The sequence below is a fragment of the Lissotriton vulgaris genome, chromosome 6 (assembly GCF_964263255.1).
Source record: "Lissotriton vulgaris chromosome 6, aLisVul1.2, whole genome shotgun sequence".
In the NCBI taxonomy this organism is placed as follows: Eukaryota; Metazoa; Chordata; class Amphibia; order Caudata; family Salamandridae; genus Lissotriton; species Lissotriton vulgaris.
In genome coordinates, this window is record NC_141694.1 from 1,473,456,701 (window position 1) to 1,473,481,199 (window position 24,499).

At 43.4% G+C, this 24,499-nt stretch overlaps 1 protein-coding gene across 1 annotated transcript in view; it reads left to right on the top strand.

Annotated features, from left to right (window-relative positions):
• The window catches only part of LOC147709016 (uncharacterized), a 152,783-nt gene that overhangs the window by 112,814 nt on the left and 15,470 nt on the right, over positions 1–24,499 (top strand). Inside the window, exons 4-5 of the mRNA XM_086925421.1 lie at positions 5,047–5,191; positions 16,234–16,382. Of these exons, the coding sequence (XP_086781547.1) occupies positions 5,047–5,191; positions 16,234–16,382 (294 nt within the window). The remainder of the gene's footprint in view (positions 1–5,046; positions 5,192–16,233; positions 16,383–24,499) is intronic.

The window sequence follows — 24,499 nt, forward strand, 5'->3', positions numbered from 1 at the left end:
GTGGAGGCTCTGGGACCCACGTCTGAGCTACCCCAGTACACTCAGGGAGAAAATTACAAAAAACAATTAGATGGACAGAATGTAGATCAATGTCTTACATTCACCCCAGTACAAGGATCTGGGCCTAAATCCATCGTTTTTTGCACTCCACACCACCCTGGGTCAGATAATGGCTTTATGCAAATCAGCTCTGACCCTGTGCCCCATGGGAACAGTCCAGTCCGAACTACAACAGCCATATCTTTCCCAGACCGGAATCAAGCATCCGAGGACCAGACCGGTTTTGAGGTAACACCTCTCATCAGCCCGGCTAGCTTGACTCCAGTGGTGTGGAGGCTCTGGGACCCACGTCTGAGCTACCCCAGTACACTCAGGGAGAAAATTACAAAAAATAATTTGATGGACAGAATGTAGATCAATGTCTTACATTCACCCCAGTACAAGGATCTGGGCCTAAATCCATCGTTTTTTGCACTCCACACCACCCTGGGTCAGATAATGGCTTTATGCAAATCAGCTCTGACCCTGTGCCCCATGGGAACAGTCCAGTCCGAACTACAACAGCCATATCTTTCCCAGACTGGAATCAAGCATCCGAGGACCAGACCGGTTTCGAGGTAACACCTCTCATCAGCCCGGCTAGCTTGACTCCAGTGATGTGGAGGCTCTGGGACCCACGTCTGAGCTACCCCAGTACACTCAGGGAGAAAATTACAAAAAACAATTTGATGGACAGAATGTAGATCAATGTCTTACATTCGCCCCAGTACAAGGATCTGGGCCTAAATCCATCGTTTTTTGCACTCCACACCACCGTGGGTCAGATAATGGCTTTATGCAAATCAGCTCTGACCCTGTGCCCCATGGGAACAGTCCAGTCCGAACTACAACAGCCATATCTTTCCCAGACCGGAATCAAGCATCCGAGGACCGGACTGGTTTCGAGGTAACACCTCTCATCAGCCCGGCTAGCTTGACTCCAGTGGTGTGGAGGCTCTGGGACCCACGTCTGAGCTACCCCAGTACACTCAGGGAGAAAATTACAAAAAACAATTTGATGGACAGAATGTAGATCAATGTCTTACATTCACCCCAGTACAAGGATCTGGGCCTAAATCCATCGTTTTTTGCACTCCACACCACCCTGGGTCAGATAATGGCTTTATGTAAATCAGCTCTGACCCTGTGCCCCATGGGAACAGTCCAGTCCGAACTACAACAGCCATATCTTTCCCAGACCGGAATTAAGCAACCGAGGACCGGACCGGTTTCGAGGTAACACCTCTCATCAGCCCGGCTAGCTTGACTCCAGTGGTGTGGAGGCTCTGGGACCCACGTCTGAGCTACCCCAGTACACTCAGGGAGAAAATTTCAAAAAACAATTTGATGGACAGAATGTAGATCAATGTCTTACATTCACCCCAGTACAAGGATCTGGGCCTAAATCCATCGTTTTTTGCACTCCACACCACCCTGGGTCAGATAATGGCTTTATGCAAATCAGCTCTGACCCTGTGCCCCATGGGAACAGGCCAGTCCGAACTACAACAGCCATATCTTTCCCAGACCGGAATCAAGCATCCGAGGACCGGACCGGTTTCGAGGTAACACCTCTCATCAGCCCGGCTAGCTAGACTCCAGTGGTGCGGAGGCTCTGGGACCCACGTCTGAGCTACCCCAGTACACTCATGGAGAAAATTACAAAAAACAAGTTGATGGACAGAATGTAGATCAATGTCTTACATTCACCCCAGTACAAGGATCTGGGCCTAAATCCATCGTTTTTTGCACTCCACACCACCCTGGGTCAGATAATGGCTTTATGCAAATCAGCTCTGACCCTGTGCCCCATGGGAACAGTCCAGTCCGAACTACACCAGCCATATCTTTCACAGACCGGAATCAAGCATCCGAGGACCGGACTGGTTTCGAGGTAACACCTCTCATCAGCCCGGCTAGCTTGACTCCAGTGGTGTGGAGGCTCTGGGACCCACGTCTGAGCTACCCCAGTACACTCAGGGAGAAAATTACAAAAAACAATTTGATGGACAGAATGTAGATCAATGTCTTACATTCACCCCAGTACAAGGATCTGGGCCTAAATCCATCGTTTTTTGCACTCCACACCACCCTGGGTCAGATAATGGCTATATGCAAATCAGCTCTGACCCTGTGCCCCATGGGAACAGTCCAGTCGGAACTACAACAGCCATATCTTTCCCAGACCGGAATCAAGCATCCGAGGACCGGACCGGTTTCGAGGTAACACCTCTCATCAGCCCGGCTAGCTTGACTCCAGTGGTGTGAAGGCTCTGGGACCCACGTCTGAGCTACCCCAGTACACTCAGGGAGAAAATTACAAAAAACAATGATGGATTTGGGCCCAGATCTTTTGACTGGGGGAATGTGTGACATTGATCCACATTCGGTCCATCACTTGTTGTTTTTGCAATTGCCGCCCTAAGTGCGCTGGGGATGCCCAGACGTGGGTCCCAGGCACTCCACACCACTTGGAGTCAAGCTAGCCGGCCTGATGAGAGGTGTTACCTCGAAACCGGTCCAGTCCTCGGATGCTTGATTCCGTTCTGGGAAGGACAGGGCTTTTGTAGTTCGGACTGGACTGTTCCCATGGGGCAACAGGGTCAGAGCTGATTTGCATATCGCCATTGTCTAACCCAGGGTGGTGTGGAGTGCAAAAAAATGATGGATTTGGGCCCAGATCTTTTGACTGGGGGAATGTGTGACATTGATCCACATTCGGTCCATCACTTGTTGTTTTTGCAATTGCCGCCCTAAGTGCGCTGGGGATGCCCAGACGTGGGTCCCAGGCACTCCACACCACTTGGAGTCAAGCTAGCCGGGCTGATGAGAGGTGTTACCTCAAAACCAGTCCGGTCCTCGGATGCTTGATTCCGTTCTGGGAAGGACATGGCTTTTGTAGTTCGGACTGGACTGTTCCCATGGGGCAACAGGGTCAGAGCTGATTTGCATACTCCATTGTCTAACCCAGGGTGGTGTGGAGTGCAAAAAAATGATGGATTTGGGCCCAGATCTTTTGACTGGGGGAATGTGTGACATTGATCCACATTCGGTCCATCACTTGTTGTTTTTGCAATTGCCACCTTTAGAATACAGCTAAGGTAGTGATACTGGGAGCCATGCTTAGTTTTAGTAGTCATAGTGGTCAAGAAGCTCGCTGGCAAAAGGAAAACACGTGTATACAACTTTTAAATCCAGAGCTAGAGTATGGGTTTTTGATCCGCTCGCCTGTGCCTGGATGAGGAAAAGGAGATTTACAAACATTAAGTGGTCAGATGTTGCTTTCATTAAAGCAGCTCAGAGACAATATTGCAAGGGTGTATCAAAAGCACTCAGTGTTTGAGCATAGTCAGTAGGTGAGACATTGGCCCTTAATATTAGCGAAAAGGCCATAACAGATATAATTTTATGGTATATAATAACGTTGGCATGATGGTAAAACAAATTTGTGCGAATTTTAGATATCTTTTGGGAATTTTATTCTAAACTTTATAATGAAGACTCAGACTGTTCTGTTGAGTATCTTAGGTCATTCTGGCTGGGGCTAAAATGCCTCCTTATGAAGAACTCCTACTAAATTTGAACAACCCTTTACATTGGGGGATACAATCATTGGACTAAAAGGGCAGCTTGGAAGTAAGTCCACTGGTGCAAAATTAATTCCATCAGAATTTTTATTGGCATTTTTTTTCTTGATAAAATCAATGGGGATTTTGAGCAATTAAAGGTCCCTTTATCAAAAATGTAAATAAACATAGTGATATTCCTGGAGAAAAAATAAACACCCCAAGAAATGTACTTCTTACCACCAAATATCCTTTGATTAACACTGGTGTTTTTAAAAACGCCTTGAGTAATCGTTTGGCTGGGATAATACATCAGTTAGTTTTCCCATGCAGCATGGCTTTATCCCTTGTAGATAGACCACTGTTCATATGAATATGGCCATCTCTATTTTTGATGTAGTGAACAGAAATTAGAGGTAGGGATGGGATCATCCAAGTAAATACCCAGAAGGCATTCAATAGGGTCGCCTGGCCTGCCCGTTGGTTTTCAAGTCAAGTTGGGGGTTTGGTTTTAGATTTTTAAAGGTTCATCCGAAACCTCTATGAAAAATGTATTTATAACTAGTCCCTTTTTTCAAGTCATGTGAAAAAAGCAAGCTGAATCCTAGCAGCCTTTGCTTAATAGTAGTGAGAGGAAAATTAAAGATCACTTTGCATCCTTTTCTTCCGACCGGCTATCTCGGTGTTAGGACACTCCATCGCCACCCCCCTCTGATATTGATTCAAGAAAGCTATTAAAAATGGCGGCTCACCTTGTGAACCCCTGTCATCCTCTGACACCCAAAGACATCTGTTTCTGGTGGCATGCAGACACTTTATACCCCTCACCTCCAACAGGGGCGGCTCTAGGTTCATGGTGGCCCTGGGCAGGGAGCGTAGGTAGGGGGCCCCGGAAGAGGGAGTCCGGATGGGGCGGAGCGCGGAGGCCAGTGAAGAGGGGGGGTCATGGTGTTTGGAAGTTGTATAGAGCCAGAGGCCACCAAATCCCTGCCAGGGGCCCCCACACAAATATGTATCCATCCTCAGAGGATTATTATATTAAGGATATATATTGATGTGGTGGCCCCTGGGATTTGGTGGCCCTGTGCAGGTGCACACCTTGCACATGCCTACGGCCGGCCCTGCCTCCAAGACACAATGCTGCCTCTTTTAGGGAGGAGGCATCAATATTGATCTGCCTCTCTTTTATTCAGACAATACTAGCACTTATCAGCTGATCTGCTGAATGTTCATTGGGACAGTACCAGCTCTTCTCAGCAGAGGTGCTCTTATGACCAAGTAGCTGAACTTCTGGCCCATAGTGTAGTGCTTTTGATGGAACAATAGTAGCACTTCTCAGCTCTTAAGCACTGTACCCCTGACACGTTTTGTTAATATTGCCTATATAGTGAAAATGTCACAGTATCTCCATGCACCTATTGTTCCACTTCTTCTTTTACAGGCATATCATTCCAGCCCTAGTGTTCCTGGCATTCATTGCCTTCACAAACTACTGTGTCCTCATCATCTCTTACCGCGCACTGTACGTTAATGGCTTATGGCTGCAGAAGTCTAGAAAAGTGGACCTTTGGCTCATCCGAATTCTCGTAAGTTCCTCTTTATTGTTAATATCAGGATTGTGTGCAGTACCCCACCATTAGCTACTTCACAGAGAACTGTTGAATAAAATAAAAACAAACAAACAAAATAAAATGTGCAGGCGCCCAATTTTGTCTTATGGCCCATTGCTGAATGCCAGGGTGCCACTACTAATGCGTCTTTCCTCCACCACTCTACACTTCTTGTTTTGTTGTCTCACTTTTTGGACCTCACCTTCAGGCAGCTTTTAGGGGTATTTTGTCAAAAAGGCATATTGTGTCCTACACTAGTTCTTTTGTGTGTTATCCTATTTCTTGGCACAGACTTTCTTTCTTGGCAGTCTCATTTTCTTGCTTCTTATTCAATGGCTTCCCTTCTCCTTGTGTTTTTTCCTCCTCTGGAGCACAGTTTCTTTACCAATCTTTTAATTGGATGGCTTTTATCCGTCCACTGCTTACTTATAGGGAACTACTTTTTGGTGTCTTTCATCACTTTATGGGATTGCTGGATTTTTCTTTTGCCCTCTCTTCCTCATGTGCTGCTTCCACCTAAATGCTCACTCCACCCCATTTGCACTGTGGTACTCCCTCCTCAGCCTTCCTGTATAGTTGTTTTTCTTCTTTTTTTACATGCATTGCTCCCTCTCACCTCCGGCTCCTACCTTGATCACGCACCCCCCTCCACCTCTTGTTGCCCACGCCTCTGTGTTTCACCCATTGTGTTCATTTAAGAAATGCTTTTAAAAAATATTTTGGAGGGCTCAGCTGCTTCAGTTTGTTGCCAGACTACTCCTTTTTTATGTAAGTGTACATTTTACTTTCTTCATATTTACTGCTGCACGATTGTCGTCCGTCATCTTGGAATGGTAAGTAAAAACAAAATGAATGCTGAACCATGCCGTATGTGAATGCGTGGTGAGGCATGCAGGCATTTAACACAGCATGTTTAGTCGACTTGTCATCATGATGCATATGCCCACAAATAGGATGACATATGCCTATGTTGACTTTTGTGTTGTTTTGTCTTCTTTACTCTTTTTGCCATGCGGTTCAGCCAATTGGTTTACTGAAGGCTAGTCCTTTTGACTTTGCCAGTGCTTGTTTTTTTTTAATTTCTGCTTTCCCTGTTTAATGCTGTTTTCTTGTGTTTCTCTCCCTTCTCTTTTCTTCTGTTTTTCTGCATTTCTCTCTCTTGTACTGGGTCAAAGTCTGATGATAAAAAATCCTTATTGGTCCGCAACCACTGGGCTAAATTAAACGACAGAACAACAGTTGAATAAGGACGATGGCAGGAAGTCAGAAAGTGGTCTGAATTAGGGAGTTATTTCCTATCATTTCTCAGTAGTGTTCAGTGTTCAGGCGCCTCTTGAAGCTATCGTAGCATGGTTGTGCCTGGAGGTGTACACTAACTTGAACTACTTCACATATTTGGTGTACATTTTTATGGTAACATCAAAAACTCACTATCGTATTGTGCTTATTTTCTGGCATGGATGCTGGATTGTGAGAAAGAAAATTTTTAGAAATATTTAAATATACTCCCTGGGCTTCCTGGAGCATATCAGTTTGAGTATTATAGGTGTGGCTTGAATGTTACCCTTTAGGGCCTCTATTGTGCTTCGGACCAAATAGGTAAAACTAAGTAACCTACATGTGTAAATTGGGAATATACGATGTTACATCGCGGTGTTCACTCTGCGATACCTTTACAACACAGGCATTCCAACGCAAGTTGTTACAATGACTTGCGCTGGAGGGCGCTGGACTTAGGAATAGTATGATTTACTATTCCAACTAGAGGCCTACATTACAATTAGGGAAGGCGTTGGAATAGTAAATCATACTATTCCTTAGCTTAGAGCGCCATCCAGCGCGATGTAACCGATGTAACCGATGTTTCCCGTAAATGGGTCTATTTTGTGCATGCTCAAAAACCATGCATGCCACGGGCACTCGAGTGTGAAGAATTAAAACCAAACGCACAACATTGAGGAACTCAATGCTTATAGAATAGGTATTCGGACCGTGGATGTGCACTGAATAGGTTAAGCAGAGGGGAGTCGCCCGGAGGAAATGTTTTCCGGACGTGAAGGTTTTCCTCTGCCACGCGTCCATGGGGATTAACTTTCCGTTACTAACAAATTCAACAGCCCTCACGTGCTGGAGGGGTTACACGCAGGAAGTTCCTGTGTACCGGTTACATCCAAGTTTGTAATCTTCTCCTTTTTTCCTCGCTAATTAGAGTGGATGCCTTAGTGAGCGCCTACTACAGGCGAGGATTTCTGTGGTCCTGACGAATGCTGAGCTAACTATTGGCTCATTTAAAGCAGAAACATGTCGACCTTTATTTTTTATGTTTAGGACACTTTGGTTCAAACTAACACAACCATTTGCATGTCCGATTCTCACTTTTTAATGGAGTTAGAACTTTCCCTACATTTAATAAATATTTCTCTGATTTGGGGGATAGTCCACACTCCTTTTAAATCACTGTACACAGTTGGGTACTATCGCATGTACTTACAACAAGAACCCAATGAAGACAACTGGCTACCAACTTTCAGTTGGTGCCTGAGGGTTCTTTTTCTCCACCATGTCTGCTAAGCTCACTGTTTTGTTATTTCTTTTCTCTCTCTCTTTATACTTTTAGGTGGTGGTAACTGAATATTTTTCCCCCCCACCCCTTTTTTTCTCTGCCTCTTTTGCTTTAGTCACTCTTCTGTTGTTTGATTGTTATAGAATTTGCAAGACACAAAGCAGCTACAAGAATAGGAAAAAAGTTACTATCACTCAGTGCTTTATCTGTAGAGGGTGAATACTACTGCTAGCTTATGTGTAAGCTGGTTATAGTTGCAGAGGCACAGGCCTTTTCACTTGTCCAGTTGGAAAGAAGAGGACATACAAGCTTTCCCCCTATAAAAGCTGTATAGTCCCCATAGTTAAAAAGCTCTGTAGTCTCTATCGTCTGTGGATGGTTAGGTACACATGTGTTGTGTGGGGGCTGGACAGACTATGCATGGTTATTGGTGTCTATATAGGAGACAATGCGGTGCGCATACAGAAGTTCACAACCAGTAGCGGCTGCTACCGACCAGGGGTAGTGAGCAGGAGTAGGAAAGGGGGAGGAATAATAAAAAAAGAGCACTTACCTCTTTACCGCCAGCTGCCACCTCTTTTTTCTCCATCCTCATCTCACCAGGAAGCACACAGCCTCCCAGAATCCCCTGACCAATCATAATGCTGCCTTAGCAGCATTGTAATTGGTCAGAGCGCTGTGGTTCTTCACTTAGACAGGGACTGGCAGGCTGTGCATGTTCTCAGCCAGCGTGGATAACTTGTCGCTTTAGCTGGCCCGAGACTGCCAGCCAAAGCGTCATGCGCACTTTAGGTGCTGCCACCTCCACCTGAAGCTTGAAGCTGAATACAAAAAACAAAATGATAATAACGAGCGTTATTATCATTTTATATTTCGGATTCAGCTGGCAGCTGAAGCAGTGGGGTGACGCTCCTAAACCTTAGCGGAGGAGCCACTACTGTTGACAGCCAGTTTCCCTGAACCAAAAATCCAGAGTTGACTGGTAGATTGAGAGAATCTACATCAGTCCCTTCATATCCAGTTTCTTCCTCCCCTGTACTTACAGCTCCCTCATTACCACTCATGGCCTGCTTCTAAGGCAGAAGGTGAAATTGGTGTAGTTTTTTTCTAGATGAGATTGGTACTCTGCGGTTACGCATCCCTAGGGCCAAATTCCAGAGTGGATCTGAGGTTTGACCTGTGTCACAACAGTATAAGGGAAATTGGTGTTTCCACCCAGATCTCCACCAGTTGCTCATCCCTTCTGTTTTTTGTTTGTTTCTGTGCGCATTTTATCATGCATTACCAGCCGAAATGTAAAGCAAAAGTGCAATACGTTTCAATTGCATAACTTGTAACTCCAATGCTAGTATGTTTCTGTCTGCATCAGAATTACAGTGAAGACCATAATGTGAGCCTTACTATGGGCCTTTTTATGCGATTGACGGTCTGATCTAGAGGACAGACCAGTTCTTCCTGGAGGATTGCTAGAACCTTTAAATACAATGTACCATTTGGTTGTCCCTTTCCTTCTTGCACTGATCACTACTTAGGTTAAATACTAGCAGTGCTGCTGATAAACCTTAAAAGGCGTGTGGCTTAAGTACTTGCTATAGAGATCACAGAACAAACTGAGTGATATCCTCTGGGGCAGTGTCTCCCACTGCAACCATTTTTAAAATGGCACATTTATCAGAACAATTTCTGCATAAATTGGCCAAAATTCTAGAGGCCTTGAAGGAAGAAGAGCAAATGAAATATTCAAATACTTTGACCATGTGCCAACCAACCTGTACACACCATAGGGGTGCTAGTAGTGTACCTGCCTCAAGATAACTTTGAAAACAGTGTGGCAAAGCTGCACTTTTCAGCAGTTTTCCTAGAATTGGCTACAGCCATATCACATGACATGTAGTTTAAAAAAACTGTGTATGCAATTAGGCCTGCCATATCATTTAAAATTCCTTATGGCACCTTTCTTCACTTCTTCAGTCCACTAAATGTTGTTTTCTGCCCTGGCTCTTCCACAGATTCTCGTTCATATGTGAGGAAGATGCAGAATGGAATAAGTTATGCATATATTTGAAGCACAGACTTTTCATTTTGCAATAAAAAGCTAATTTCCTTCAAACAAAAACTTGATTATTTCCACTTTTTTGTCCTGAATACTAGATTTTTACTTTTAGTAAAGTCTGTTTGGTCCTCAAACATAGGCTTGTAATTTTCATCAGGTGGTGTCGTGTATTACCACCACACATGGATAGATTCTGACTTTCATTAGCATTTCTCTAAAAATACCCGCCACATCTATCATGTGGCAGGAGTTTCTACTCCCAGACTGGAAAGGACCAAATTATGTAAACATTGCTCACAATAAATCAGGGATGGTACCATTATTTCTGGGCAAATGTTATATCTTGGATAGCCATTGTTAAGTTAAAGATAGTCATAATATGTCAAGGCGACATCATTAACCCCTTGCATGCTGATGACGGAGCGGTTCCGTCATCAGCTACGGGTGAGCTGTGCTGATGACGGAACCGTTCCGTCATGACTCCGCCCGCGCAAGGCGGAGTCAGCATGGGCGGGGAATTCCCGCCGCACGCAAGGGGTTAAGCTAGGGACACCATTATAATAATAATAATAATAATAATAGGGGCATTTATAAAGCGCTGAGTTACGCGCACCGGCGTGTCCCCGCGCTGAAAAAGTGGGAGAGGCGGCAAACAGGGAAAACAGCTGCCAGGCAGGCCATTATCTAACATAGAGGTGGGTTTTTAATTTAGCTCGAAACCTCGTTTTGTTGCCATGATAGCCATGTCACAATGCCTACGTATGTCCACGATCTCCACTTTTAGGCAAGGTCGGTGTAGCAATTGAGACAACGGTATCTTCAAGTAATCAGGTTCTTTATTAAAAACCCCAATACAGGAGACATCAGAAGTACAGCAGTAAGTAATCAGGATCCTCTCATAACTGAACACACACGAACCCCATACACAAGTCAACAATTCCAGAACACAGTAAACATTCCACATGTACTACCTAGCTCTTAAAGCGACATACTACACAATCCCCCTTCTTAATGAAACAATAAAAAAAAATAATAAATAAATAAATAGATAGTTAAGTACAATCAAACAATCCCAATTTTTTTTGTTTTTTAACAATTCTCCCACTTGAAGTTTTAACAATGTATCATTAGGAACACTGGATGTACTTGGTGACGAAATTTTGTCAGTCAAATCATCAGGATACACATTGGATGTACCAGGAATAACATGGGAAGTACCAGGTAACACATTCTCTTCAACTGGTAAATTACACTCAGGAAAGGAATTACTGTCATGAATATCAGAATCCAAACACTCATTACTATGTTGAGGAAGGTTACACGAGACATCCTTGCACTGAGAACTCTCAGCACTAATGTCCCACCAACATGGTGCACAACTTTTTTCCTCCACTTGGTTTTCCCCTTTGGATACAGGAGCGAGACGACTAAAATGCCATACTTCTCCATTTTGCAATAAAGCTGTGTTATTCATAACTTTGACTACCAATCTGGGTTCACTGTACCTACTCTCACCCTTGATGGTTTTCCTAGCACTTTTCACACGAACTCATTGGCCCTTAGACAAATTAACCTCTTTAACTCCATGTTTAGAATCATAGTAGATTTTATTCTTCATCTGAGAATTTTTAATGTCCTCTCTCACCTTAGACAAATCACAATTAGTCATACCACCTTTATCCATCCACCCTGGATTGACCTTAGTATGTGGAATTCTGCCTCTCATTAACGAAAATGGACTTTGATTTGTAGAACCATGAATAGTGTTCCTATAAGCCCAAAGCAACTTTTTTAACTCAAAATTCCATGACAAACTGCCTTTATTTGCCAATTGTAGCATACCTTTAATACTGCGATTAGCCCTTTCTACAATACCATTTCCAGCCGGATGATAAAGAGCTGTAAATCTCTGTTGTATACCAGAAGACAATAAGTAATTTTTCATTTCTTAGGATTTAAATTGTACTCCATTATCCGACAAAATGTACTTAGGAAAACCTTCCCTTAAGAAAATCTCATCCAAGAAATTAACCACTGTCCTGGTATTGATAACATTGACAACACTAATTTCTAACCACCTTGAAAACGTGTCAATCAACACTAAAATGTATTTCTGTACACCATCTTGCCACACAACAGGGCCCATAAAATCAATAGCTAAATCCCACCCTCATCGCCAAATCGGTGTAGCAATTGAAAGAGACACCGGTATCTTCAAGTAATCAGGTTCTTAATTAAAAACCCCAATACAGGAGACATCAGAAGTACAGCAGTAAGTAATCAGGATCCTCTCATAACTGACTCCCACGAACCCCATACACAAGTCAACAATTCCAGAACACAGTAAACATTCCACATGTACTACCTAGCTCTTAAAGCGACATACTACAATCCACCATTATTCCAGGGATATTAATAACTATGTTAACCATGGCCCAAATTATCTAAGGTGGTCACATTAGGCCAGGATCACTATTATGTGAAAATTGTGCTGAGTGTGGAGGGGCAGGTGTGAGAACAAGTTAAGATTATTTTAGAAGGGTTGGATGTGATATGAATATATGTGGATATGTGACTAGATAGGCCGTGAGAGTCACAGTTGTTTTAGATTTTTTGATATTGTCATGAACGTTTGACTGTGAATAGTGATTTTGGATTATAATAACTAAAGGATGGAGGATAATTAAAAAACGTCTAATGCTTTCATAGCTTGCATCAGTCTCGAATGTGACATTGTCTGTGGACAAAATCTCTCTGTAAAAAAATATTAAGGACTACATAAGAGGTAGAGATATTACTCTTTTTCACAATTTTTAGTAGAGACAAGGGAGTTATTGTCACAAATGGTGCATTTGGATATCCTCGTGCCTGACTGGCATCAGTTTATTAAACGCATCTGCTGTTTTCCAGACGATTGTACTAGTTCTTTTCATGCCATCCCTCGTTTGTTTAGATCTCACCTAGGAATAGCTTGTAGCTATCTTTTGTAAACCTATAGTGTACATTACCAATACTTAGAGTGGGCTTTGGCTAATCCCATTGCTTATAATCTTTCAGCTTTCTTGCCAATGTTTTTTGCTTTCTGCTTTTTCATTGTTTTGCGTTCTTCTTTTTGTTGATAGCCCTTCTCTGAAGCATAGTTTTTTTACCATCCTTTTGACTGGATACCTTGCATCCTCTCACTGACATCTTGGAGCTACCTTTTTCTTTTTCTTTGAGAATTCCATGGGAGTGTGGGTGTTTTATTGCTCTATCTCCAATGTGCTCCTCCCCCCTCACATCCAGCCTTTCTGTACTTGCCTTTCCAATTGTGAATGAAAACCTATGCCTTTCCACACAAAGGGAGAATGTATTGTGCTGGGAAAGAGCAGGCTGCAACATTTATAGGAAGAAGAGTGTAGGAAAGATTCATCTCATCTTGGATGTAGTTACATGTGCAGCCTTGGCTGCTACATACAGAGCTGCATATGACTAGACTAGTTGATTCAGTTCCTAGCTGTTTGCAAAGTAAATGGTAAGCATTTTTCTTTAAATTCTGACATTTCCTCAGATAGCTTTTATGTTGTTTTAAGTATGTGCAACTACTCCTCTAGCTGCACTTCTTTTCAATGGAGAATCTCCTCTTGGGTGAGCCAGTCTCCCACAACTGATCTTCAGTGCATTTAGGTTAGGTGCAAAATCCTCCCAAACTTTCAGGGGGAAATGTTGTGAATATGTATCAGTGATACACATGTAAGCAGTTGTGCACATTCAACACTATGACATGTAGAAACACTGGCTGACAATGCATAAGGAGAGTGCCAATACAGTGTAAAGTTTGCTCACCCATATGATGCCTCCCGCAGAGTAGGATAAGGCATGCTACCTGAGGTCAGGTGGATAGGTCACTATTCATCATATGCCAAAGTAAAATACACGATGACAAGAAATAGTATTTGGGAGACACGGACAAGCGAATATGGAAACAAGACTACAGAGGGCGGGTGGGCCGGAGAAAGAAGCAGACAAAGGTTGTAGACAAGTGGAATTTGCCCATGTTGCGTTGTCATTGTAAATGTGCTCTAAATATCCAAAATTGACTACCGGGGATGCATCACAAAATTCCACCATGCTTCCTTGTTAACTTTATAGTACAGCCGCATGGAGGTTCAGAACACAATATTCAAGCCAATTACCACCCCCTATGCATTTCTACTTTGAGGCCCCTTCCTCATGAGAGCTGAATACTCACTCTTCTCTCATAGCAATTGAGAGTAGTCTTCTTCAATAGCTTTTTTCACTCAACACACAGTAGAACACCACGCAGAGTGATCCCTAGGCTGCCCACCTCGTAATAGTGTTACGATCTTGGCTATGAGGAACTCGATGATGAAGCATGTCGGTCAGGGTATTACGTACTTTTTTAAAAGAAACATCACAGTGTGGGGCAAATTCAGTAAACTTTCGAGTCTACCTTATCCCAATTTAGGAATCTGTTGACACTCCGTTTTTTTTAGGCGATCTTGTACCCAATATCCTATGTAACTATTTATAGCTTCAGAGGGTTTATTGGATATTTGTGTCCTTTGCTTCTCATTGGCGTTTTAGAGATCCAAATATCAAAGTCAGTTCGTTCCCCCGGGATACTAGATCTTTTATAAAGCACAGCTTGTTGTGCATACAATTTTGACCTATATATTATGCCTAGGTCCATTAAATCCCAGTATCTCACATACAGGCACCAATGAATGTATTCCCTTGGATGGTCACCCAGTGGTAATGAAGGGGCTCAACATTGCAAGGTGGAATACATTGGGTCTTAGTCATTGTGCTTAGAATAATACAGTAAAAATAAAACTTTTGCCAAGAACTCCTCGTGTATTAAATAGCTCAGGTCTACCTTACAGCTATTTATTGTAGAAGTTATTCAAACAAAATTTCTTAAACTTTGTCTGGAGTGCCAACTACAGCCCAGTCTTTTCCATCAGAACACTTACGGTTCCAACCACCATTGGAGGATTTGGGTTTCCAGACCTTAAGAATTGCCACCAGGCATTTATCCAGTGTTAAGCTAGGAATAGGCTTCATTAGAAAATGATGTCCTCCAGTTACTATTTACAATCTTCATTAACAGCTAATAAGCGCAGAGTGCACTCTTACTTTATGGTTACGGTTAAGACAGTCACTCTACATTGTGTTATGTGAGTGCAGAGTTGCAAGTAAACTCCAGACTACTCATGCTGTCTTTAATTTGGGGCATTACTGAAAGCTGCTGTGCAGGTAAGAAATTACATTGGCAAGAGTGGATTAAAAAGGAATGCACATCATAAGCCAAGTAATAAACAATGGTTCTGTCATTCTATTCAGTGTTTTATAGAAGCCTTTTTGATATCTCCCCAGGAGTGAAGTATGCGTAAACAAACAATATAATTTTGCAGAAAGCTGTAATGCCACTAATGAAGGAGGTTTCAAACAAGGCTGATATAATACTCATAATAAAGGATTTCTAACCAGCTAATTCTATTGGAAAACTTCAATATCCAAAATCAACTAACTTACCCCACAGGAAAGTTTATCCTGTTTAGAAAAAGAGAGGACTGGATGGAAAATTGAACTCAGAATTCAAATCTCAAATGCAGCTTGCTAAACTTACTTGAAAAGTATGTGAAACATCAGCCCACACTGAGCAATACATTGGGCAAAGAATCATACTGTGTAGCTGTTGTACGCCTTAAAAAATGTAAAACTTGAATCTGATTAGTCACTGTGCTGTCCTCTCAAGCTATTCTCAATCATATGGTTGAAAAGGGCCACATACCACAAGAACGTAAGGAATTTGTTACTGTACGTTACTTTGTTTGTTTTAAATCACAAAATCGAGGTAGATCATTCAATATTCTTCTTCAGTGACCTCTCCACATTTTCCAGTTTGACAGTGTTCCATGAGAAATGGCCTGTAAAAGCTCTTTAGTAGCAATAAGTCTTCATCAAGTGTCTTATGTTTGGTTTCAGGGATTGTCATCCCGCTCTGGTTTGGGGAAACTCCACTACCACATTTCAGAATGAGATGTTCCAACAGGATACTGGACTAAAGGATAAATTCTGTACCTTAAAGTATTTTCATGGAGCAATCTCATTTCTTCAAAAGATGATTTCCACATGAGCTCCTTCCACTAAGTGCTTAAATGTGTCGCCTTGTTGCTTATTATGAGATGACTGTAATATATTTTGTGTTTCAATAAAAAAAGGGAGAGGGCTCAGTACATCGTTTATTAGGGGTTCCCTGGGTACTGGTGCAGTAAGTTATTTCAACTAGGCGTTGGATCTCTAGGGATTCATGCAAACGAGAATGAATACATAGGAAAAAATGCCCCTTTTTGTTGTAATGTTATTCATACTTTTAAGATCTCAATAATTTTTTAGGTCCATAATGGAATTGCAATTTATGCTACATGGACAACGATAGCCACACTTTTGAACCTTTCCGTTGTGTTAACGTACAGTGGAGATGTGGCCAACGCAACTTCAACTACGGTGGCATTAGCAATTTTATCCTTCGAGGTTGTTTTATGGTATGTGAAGTCAATATATTTAATAAAAATATACAGCTTTCAGTTGATCATTACACTCTTCAAATTAAGGACAAATTGCATGTGGCAGAAATTTCTCTTGTGTTTCCTAATGTTTTGTGGGATTTTAGTAGCAGTGAGGCTCTGTGACAAGCTGCATTCCCCATCAACTGTTGTTTTATTTAAATATATTAGGCCATGTGAAAAGTTGATAATCTACCACTGTGTGGTTAGCCCTACATTTGGAGTAGATTTCTGACTTTTAGGGAATTAAGAGGAATCCTAGGCTTGTTAGTACAAATGTATGTTAGTTGTTGATTTCCAAGCATTATTCCAACTTCTCCGAATTTACTCATGCTTATTTCCCACGAGTCTGAAAATTTGAAAGCGCAAATTATTCGGTAATGTAGCATAAGAAAAATCTATAGCAGGGAGAGTATTTTCTCCTCTGTAAGTTCTCTGTGAAATATGTGTGTGTGTGTGTTCGTTGTTGGAGTAGACTTAAATTTGGGCGGCTATTAAAAGGCATAAGGGTCCCTGATGAATCTTCTCCTCTGCTACCTGGGAAACATGCAGTGGCGTCTGCACACACACAGGGGCTTATTTACAAGTCACTTTTAATATGGGAAAAAGTGATGTACCGGCGGCACAAGGGGTTTTTAAATGAACCCCAGAGTGTACGTGGAGCGCATCTGCTGCCTCCAAGCAGAAGGTAGAATTTAAGGATCTTTTCCCCACGACAGCGCCTTTAAAAGGAAATTAGAAAGTACTTTTTATGAGTTTTATTGTGTCAGTAGAAACAAAGAATCAGCCAACAGGGTTGCTTCAAAAGTCTGCAAAGAAATAGACAGAGACAACAGTTTGCTTTCTCAAACTCACTCTGTATGTTAAATACACAGAGTTATATGTTTTATTACATTTAAAATGAGCTTTTATTTAACAGACAATATAAATAAGTGTTTTTGGAACTTGATTGTTAATTGCTTCTTCCTAACATAGTTGCACTCATATTATCAATTTTAGAAGAATGAAACATTGGTGAAAAACCTACGTTGATGTTTACCCTTGAGGCTTACAGGCTGCTGTTTGCAGCTAACACGTACCCCTCCGAGCTATTTTACAGGATTATGATTGGGTTATACATAATTGCTATCAGCAGGCACATCATTCACCCACGCAAATTCATGTTGCAAATCTCTTATCATGCATTACTCAAAATTTGTTTAGACCAACAGAGTAAGCAAGATCAAATTTTTGCACACAAGTTTTCTCGGAGGCAGACTTAGTAAAAAAATAATGCACATATTTACTGGCCATTGGTGTGCTGATGTTGACTCCAGACCTGCCAACTCACACAGTGCCACCGTGCGTCACTTTTACACGATTTCGTCTCCTTTCACATGGTCACCTGGTGAGGACAATGTGAGTTGGAATGCTCTTACAGCGAGCGTTTCCAACTCACATTGTGTTCAAGGCTGAGCTGACGACCATCGAGGTCTTACAACCTCCCCAGGACGTCGGCGTCAGCCTTTGAAACTTCAGATTGTTATTTTAGGAGGGTTACTCTAATTCTCGGGCAGTGACCTGTCCAAATCCCCGTTCCATGCCTTGAAAGCCACACCCCTCAGAAGCACTTTCAGATCTTCTAAGGTAGTGGATTTAAGGTCTAGCCCCGTCCTGGTGCCGTCATCGCACACGGTGGGCTGTTGCACACTGGCAGGTCTGTGGCTCTCTTTCTTCTGACTCTGCTCTCTCTTGACTCTACCCGGCCTGGCTTTCCTTGCTATCCAGCCCTGCCATTTTCTACATCCTGAGATTTGTGGGTTCCCAGACTACATATTTTTCATTTCCAGCATTGTGTCTGTCGCCTTCTCCTTTCCATCAGAGATGGTCACTTACAACTTCATTGCAAGGAGTGAATTGATGTGTGTTTTCAGGGTGCAAAAATACCTGTGATATGTTTGTGAAAAGGCACAAACACACAAGTTTGTACACATTTGTTGCCTTGTGCCACCCAAAACCTACATCTGTGACTGAAAAATCTGCCATGTTGGAGGACACTCCACCCCATTGCAGTTTATGGCCCTAAACGTATCCAATTTTTGATTCTGTAAATCAGAAAGTGTAACTTACTGCCATAAATACATTATATTTCTCCCCTATGTGCCTTTTTTGCGGATTGAGACCATAATGTACCCTTTTATGATGGGAGATGTGACTTATGGTTGGAAGAAAGTTTGCTGGTGCCCTCAGTGTTTGCGATATGTGATGCATTTTAGCAACATTCTCCCATGCCCACAGTCTAAAACCCAGAGGTTGAAGTGGGCGGGATCGCAGGGGTACCACATGCCCATACTTTTTTTTTTGCTTATGAAAAATGTGTTCCCCTACTTTTTGTGAAAAGACAGCTGTCCCGGGGTGAGATTGTTGATGTTATTTGACATACCAGAAGTACGTTTTTACTCATTAGACTGCCAGGAACAGGAAGTTGCACTTGAGAGAAGCCAGACACTTTTTGGGCATTTTGAGGAGTTTGGCAATCCATGTTCTCTTCAGGACCTGTGGGCGTTTGCTCTGTCACAGAGATTGTCCCAGAATGGAGCAAGATGAACACATAAGATAACAGTTGCAAAAAATACCCTGAACAGGCACTTGAACAGCTTTCTGATTGGAGGGTGGTGTAGTCTCCCAAAGATTTCCCTAATTCCCCGGAGTCGGGCTTGGATATTTCAAGTTTCAAGTCTCTGCCATAGACGGATACCTGCGATAGGGCCATTGCAGTTTGCTGTTCATTGAGAGATTGGATAATTTTAGTTTTCTTTTTTGGCAGTGTAACAATGGGTGTCTTTATAGCATCAATACTAGTCTGTAATTCACACTACTACAAAATGCAAGGTATTTTTTACATCTACCAATGCCTCACCAGTGAGGAAACCAGTCGAGGGGTACTATTTTAATACTGAAAATCTTTCCAAATGTAGACACACCGTGTTTAAATGCCGAAACGAACGCACAGAAGCCGATTGCTTTCCATTAAGACCTCTGCAGTCCGGATTGGTGCAGGATTCACTGATTTCGTCGATCTCCGGAGCTGCCCGGGTAGCTGTGCTGATCGCTACCGCTGGATGCCATGAGACCGAGCTGGTGAGACAAACGGGGGAGGTGCCGCTGCCTACGGGAGTGTTGCGATCTCGGCACTGGACTTTTCACTTCTCTCCCGATGCAGAGTGCCTCACCTTGGCTGAGGTGGGTCTTTATGTGACTGGAGCCCCCGCGCGGCGCTTCCCCCCGCTCTGCTGCTTATCGCCTGCTCATTTCCCATTTTGGGGCGAATCTCGGCTGCAGGACACTCGCACTGGCGAGAAGGGCACGGTGATTTTCGCACTGTTCAACCCCTTGCTGTGGGCTGCATTATCACCGTAGATTTAACGCCTGCTTCCCTGGATAGTGAGATCGCCCCCCCCCCCCCCTCTCATCCTTGCGGATTTCCTGAGTGGCGGCAATGGCGCTTGCCTTTCATGACAAGGAGACGGCTGCTCCACCATTTCTGTCGCGCGCTGCCCTGCCTGTGACTGGGCTGGAGGCGTACCCCGGGGCATCGCCGCTCGCTGCGGATCGGCTGCTGACTCAGGACACCCTGACTTATGGGGATATTCTGCTCGCCCTTGCGGACTTGGGGACAACATGGCGGCGTAACGTCCAGGAACTGACGGAGAAGATCGAGGGTGTTTCCTCTTGTATAACGCGACCGGGGCTGGCTGACCCCCTGCCACCTCTGACACTGTCTGGAACTGATACAAGGTTGCAATATGTGAGGGCGGAGATGTGCAGTGTCCCTGACAACAATGTTGCTGGTCCTCTCCCTGGTGCGGCTTTGGCTACAATGTTACCCCCCACATTGGGAACTGTGACTCTTTCCCCACAATGGCTCTGTTCATCGGCCTCCCAGTGCCTGATTCCCCCTAAGGTCCTTGCCTCTGGAGCCGTTTTTCTACAGTGGTGGAAATTGTGCTGTCCGTTGGCAGAGGGGGTGCTCAACGAAATGGATGCTGGAACTGGTGGTGACCGGGGACGCTCCTCTCCGACTCCTGTTTTTCTTCCTCGTTTGGAGCGGCCATCTTGCTCCTTTGTTCTACCCAGGGTGTGCTCGCAGCGATGGCCGGCCCTGGCTGGAATTCGCCGTTCAGGCCAGGGCTGATGTTCTTTCTCGTGACTTTGCTCGGACGGATGGCGCAGACCCGGACTGACCTATAGCTTGATTGGCTGACTGCACAGAATGTACTCCTTTTTTCCCGCTTTGATTCAGAAACTCTATGTCCTGCTCTTTATTCTGGTTGTGGGGGTTGTGATTAATGTGTTGACCTGTGACTCTAGATATGGATGTTTAGATTCTCTCTTGGCTGAATGTCTCTTGAGTTTATTGAAACACGGTGTGGGAGCTGTACGGGGCTGTGTGAGTTCGGGAGACCGGATTTTGGAAGGAAATTGTGGCCCTCCCCCGGGGTTAGGTTTCCTGGGAGGCTTAGATTAGAATTGTCTTTTCTGGCTCCCTATATCAATGGTGACATTATATCTTTCTCTTTCTTTCTTTACTACCTCTACTATATTTCGGGTTTATGGGGCGACAGACGCGCTGCTGGGGGGGGGTAGGCCGTAGCCTTTGCATGCGTGTAGGGTGGGGGTTGCAGGATGGGTATTTTATTTCTTTTTTGTTCCTATGGTGCCTTGTTTTTTCTTCTAATTTGTTTCTTCTTCTTTCTGTCTTGGGTGCGTATCGACGCTCTTGCCGGGTGGGTGGCGGCGAATGCTGATAGGGCCTTGGGTCTAATATCCTGGTAACGTACATCCGGACCGCCATTCTGCCTGGTGGGTTTTGTTCCCTGAGTTGCTGGGCTGTGCATACCTGCGTTGATATCCCTATCTTACGTCTTCACGGACCCTGTTCTTTCTTTTCGCTTATGTTCCTTTTTATTGAAACGAAATAGTCGGACATTATTGCTTGCAATGAAAACTTTGAAAATTAACCTTCAGAACTCCTGAGACGCGTCAGCAAAGGCTCTACAGTGTAACTGCTGCATGCTTACTGATCATATTGCTGTACTGTCGCGTCACCGTATTGCCTGTGAAAGTGCTCAACCATATTTGTGGCCGGCCTGCAGGTTGTAGGCCACTATTTGTAATTTTCTAGATGCACTAATAAAGGTTTTCAAAAATTTAAAAAAAAAGAAAATCTTTCCAAATGTAGAGTAGCAGGATGGATGAAACACTTCACAGTAGACATTGGCTTGAGGATTTCCAAATGTTATACTTATCCCTAATACTCTCAAAGTCCCTGAGTGTTCCAAACTGTCCACTAGCATCTTCAACCTCTACATTCACCCCTTGTGGCTCTACTCACAGATAGCAGCATCAAAATCCATTAATCAGTTCATCATTCTGCTGACGATGCACAACTGTACAGAGATTCAACACTTCAGACACTGCCTACACCTTATCCAGACCTGGATTTCCAGCACCTACCCGAAGATCATACCAGCCAAGATAGAATTTATGTTGTTTGCCTAGAACAAAAAGCAAAACCAAGCACAAACTTGACTCAATGACATGAACCTTGACAGCTTCAACCCCAACTATCATTCAATGCCAAATCACCAGGATTTACCCTGGACACCACCCTCACCCTCAAGCATCACATTGCCATGAAGCCTAAAGACAGCCTGATACCATCTCTTTCCAAGAAAGTAAAACTATTTCCTTCTTCAAGCCTTCATACTCTCTCACATTTGGATAGTGGTTAAAGCCCTGCTGCATGGCCTCCTAGACAGCACATTGCCCCCCCTCCCTCCTATAAAGGTCATCCTACGCTCTGTAGAACTTCTCATCCAGGGCCCGATGAAATATATGCTCAACCCTCCCTACTGTAATGGAAATCCATCCAACACCATGTTTAAAACCAACTGCTTCCTTTACAAATAAACATCACACCCACCCCTGCGTATCTTGCAGACAGGATCTCTGGCAGCACTGGCCACACCCGCAGCCAGGGCATCATGAGACTGCAGACTAAGAATTACAAAGAAAAAAACAAGGCAGCAGGCCTTTTCTGTCTATGCACCCAGATATAGAAGAACATCCCATCAAGAGTGCACCAATACTGATCTAGTTTAGGAAAGAGGTGAAGATGCAACTCTCTGAAGAACATTACATTACAATAACTGTACACTCTGTTCCCAGTAGCCCGTTACCTCTCCTATTACTCGTTGACTGTATGCCTGCCTTTGACCATGTAAAGCACGCCAATGCCTATTGGCTAGGTTTGTGCTATGCAAATACCACACACATACGTACATAAATGCATACCTATCTTCTCAGGGTTTATGCTTATTTCACTCCCTGAATAAAATGCAACAGAATGTCCCATTCCTCTAAAATTAGATAAGTGGTTTTTAGCCATTATCAATTGTAAGAAGACCATTATAACTAATCACCTCCTCATAACAAGATTTGGATTCTCAGCGAATCAATATCTCCCAGTCACAAACATGTCTTGCATGGTACTCCCAAGGAAATGACCCACAGTGACCCCTAAGGAAAGCATGGTTTTGCTACTGACCCTTTTGGATGGGAATATGGCTATTGCCCAATGACTCACAACTTACTGGTGAGTGGCATACTGAATGACTGCCCCATATTCTGACTGCCCTACAGCAATAACTGAAAGGGCTATGATAAGAAATGAACTGCTTACTCTTTAGAAGCCTCAATGCGATGAAGACCCCTGTTCCCGGCACCAACCACGCCGGACTGACCATCTAGCCGTCTGGAGTTTTCTGGTCTCCAATTAGGAGCTGCACCAGTTGTGATACACTGTAAATTGCCCAGAATCCCTGGAAACCTACCAGGCTAGAGAAAGAGTTTACTTGCCAGAACAATACATCTTTGTTCCTCTCTATACGCTTGGAACAAGGGGAAAGGCTACATCCAGGATTGCCTTCGAATCTATTGCTTTCAAACCTAAATCTGGTCTCTAAATAAGTCTCAGAAGAGGTGTAATTAAATGGTTTCTAAAAAGGTTATCCCCAAACTGTTATCAAACAGTGATCATGCCATGGTATACCTGATGATCAAGGTGCAAGCAACTAAACTCCGGAATGTAATGCAAGTTCTATTCACAAACAACGTAGGATGCACTCTGGAAATATTTTTCAACACAAACAAGCAGGTTATATAGTAGTGGTGAGATTCTCATTCCTTATTTATCCATTTGTAATGAAATATAAAGGTGTATGAATCCAGAGAACAGAGATCCATGGGTAGGTGTATTCAGAGTAAAAGAGCTAGCAGGAATTACAGGTAATTTGTGTTTTGCAGAGATCCATTTTTCACCCATCCGTTCTGTTGCCCATTTGGTCACCGCCATCTCTTAGCCCTCCACCACCCACCAACACCTTACCTTATTTTCTGATCATGGTTTGAATATCAATTGGGAACAGAGGACAAACAAAGCCCCGCTATTGGAGTTCTCCATCTTAATATGTCACCAATTTAGTCCCTACCCCCCCCCAACCCCCCCCCCCCCCACCGAGATGACAAGACGAATTACCTCAGTAGCCATGCACATGCTCTATATAATGGTAAATGTACATCAATACAGTGGGGAAAGGTGCCAAAAGCAAATTATGCTGACCATAGCATTGGTGCAGCTTTCAGCTTATGATGCCCATTAAAAGCTCAGGCTGTATTGGCAAAGGGAAAGAATTATCAATACACCAACATATTGCTCATACCCTTCCCAGGAGGCTGGAATACATTCGGAGGAGACAAGGAAAACCATATCAAGGAAACTTAGAAGAAGGGAATAATTATGGCAAAATAACATCTGTGAATACAAATAAACTAACTAAGCCATAATCAGACCTATAATACTTTGAGAGGGCATGCCTCAGACACAGCCATGCAAAACAAGGTACAGACTCCAACTAAAATTGAAAGAAGTATTAAATACTCAAAAGAATGATTCCAGGCATAAGGAGCAGGAGGTAACAGGATGCAGAAGAAGGCAGGTATGCAGCATCACAAGAATGGTTGGGGACAATCTCAGCAGATGAAGATGAAAATGC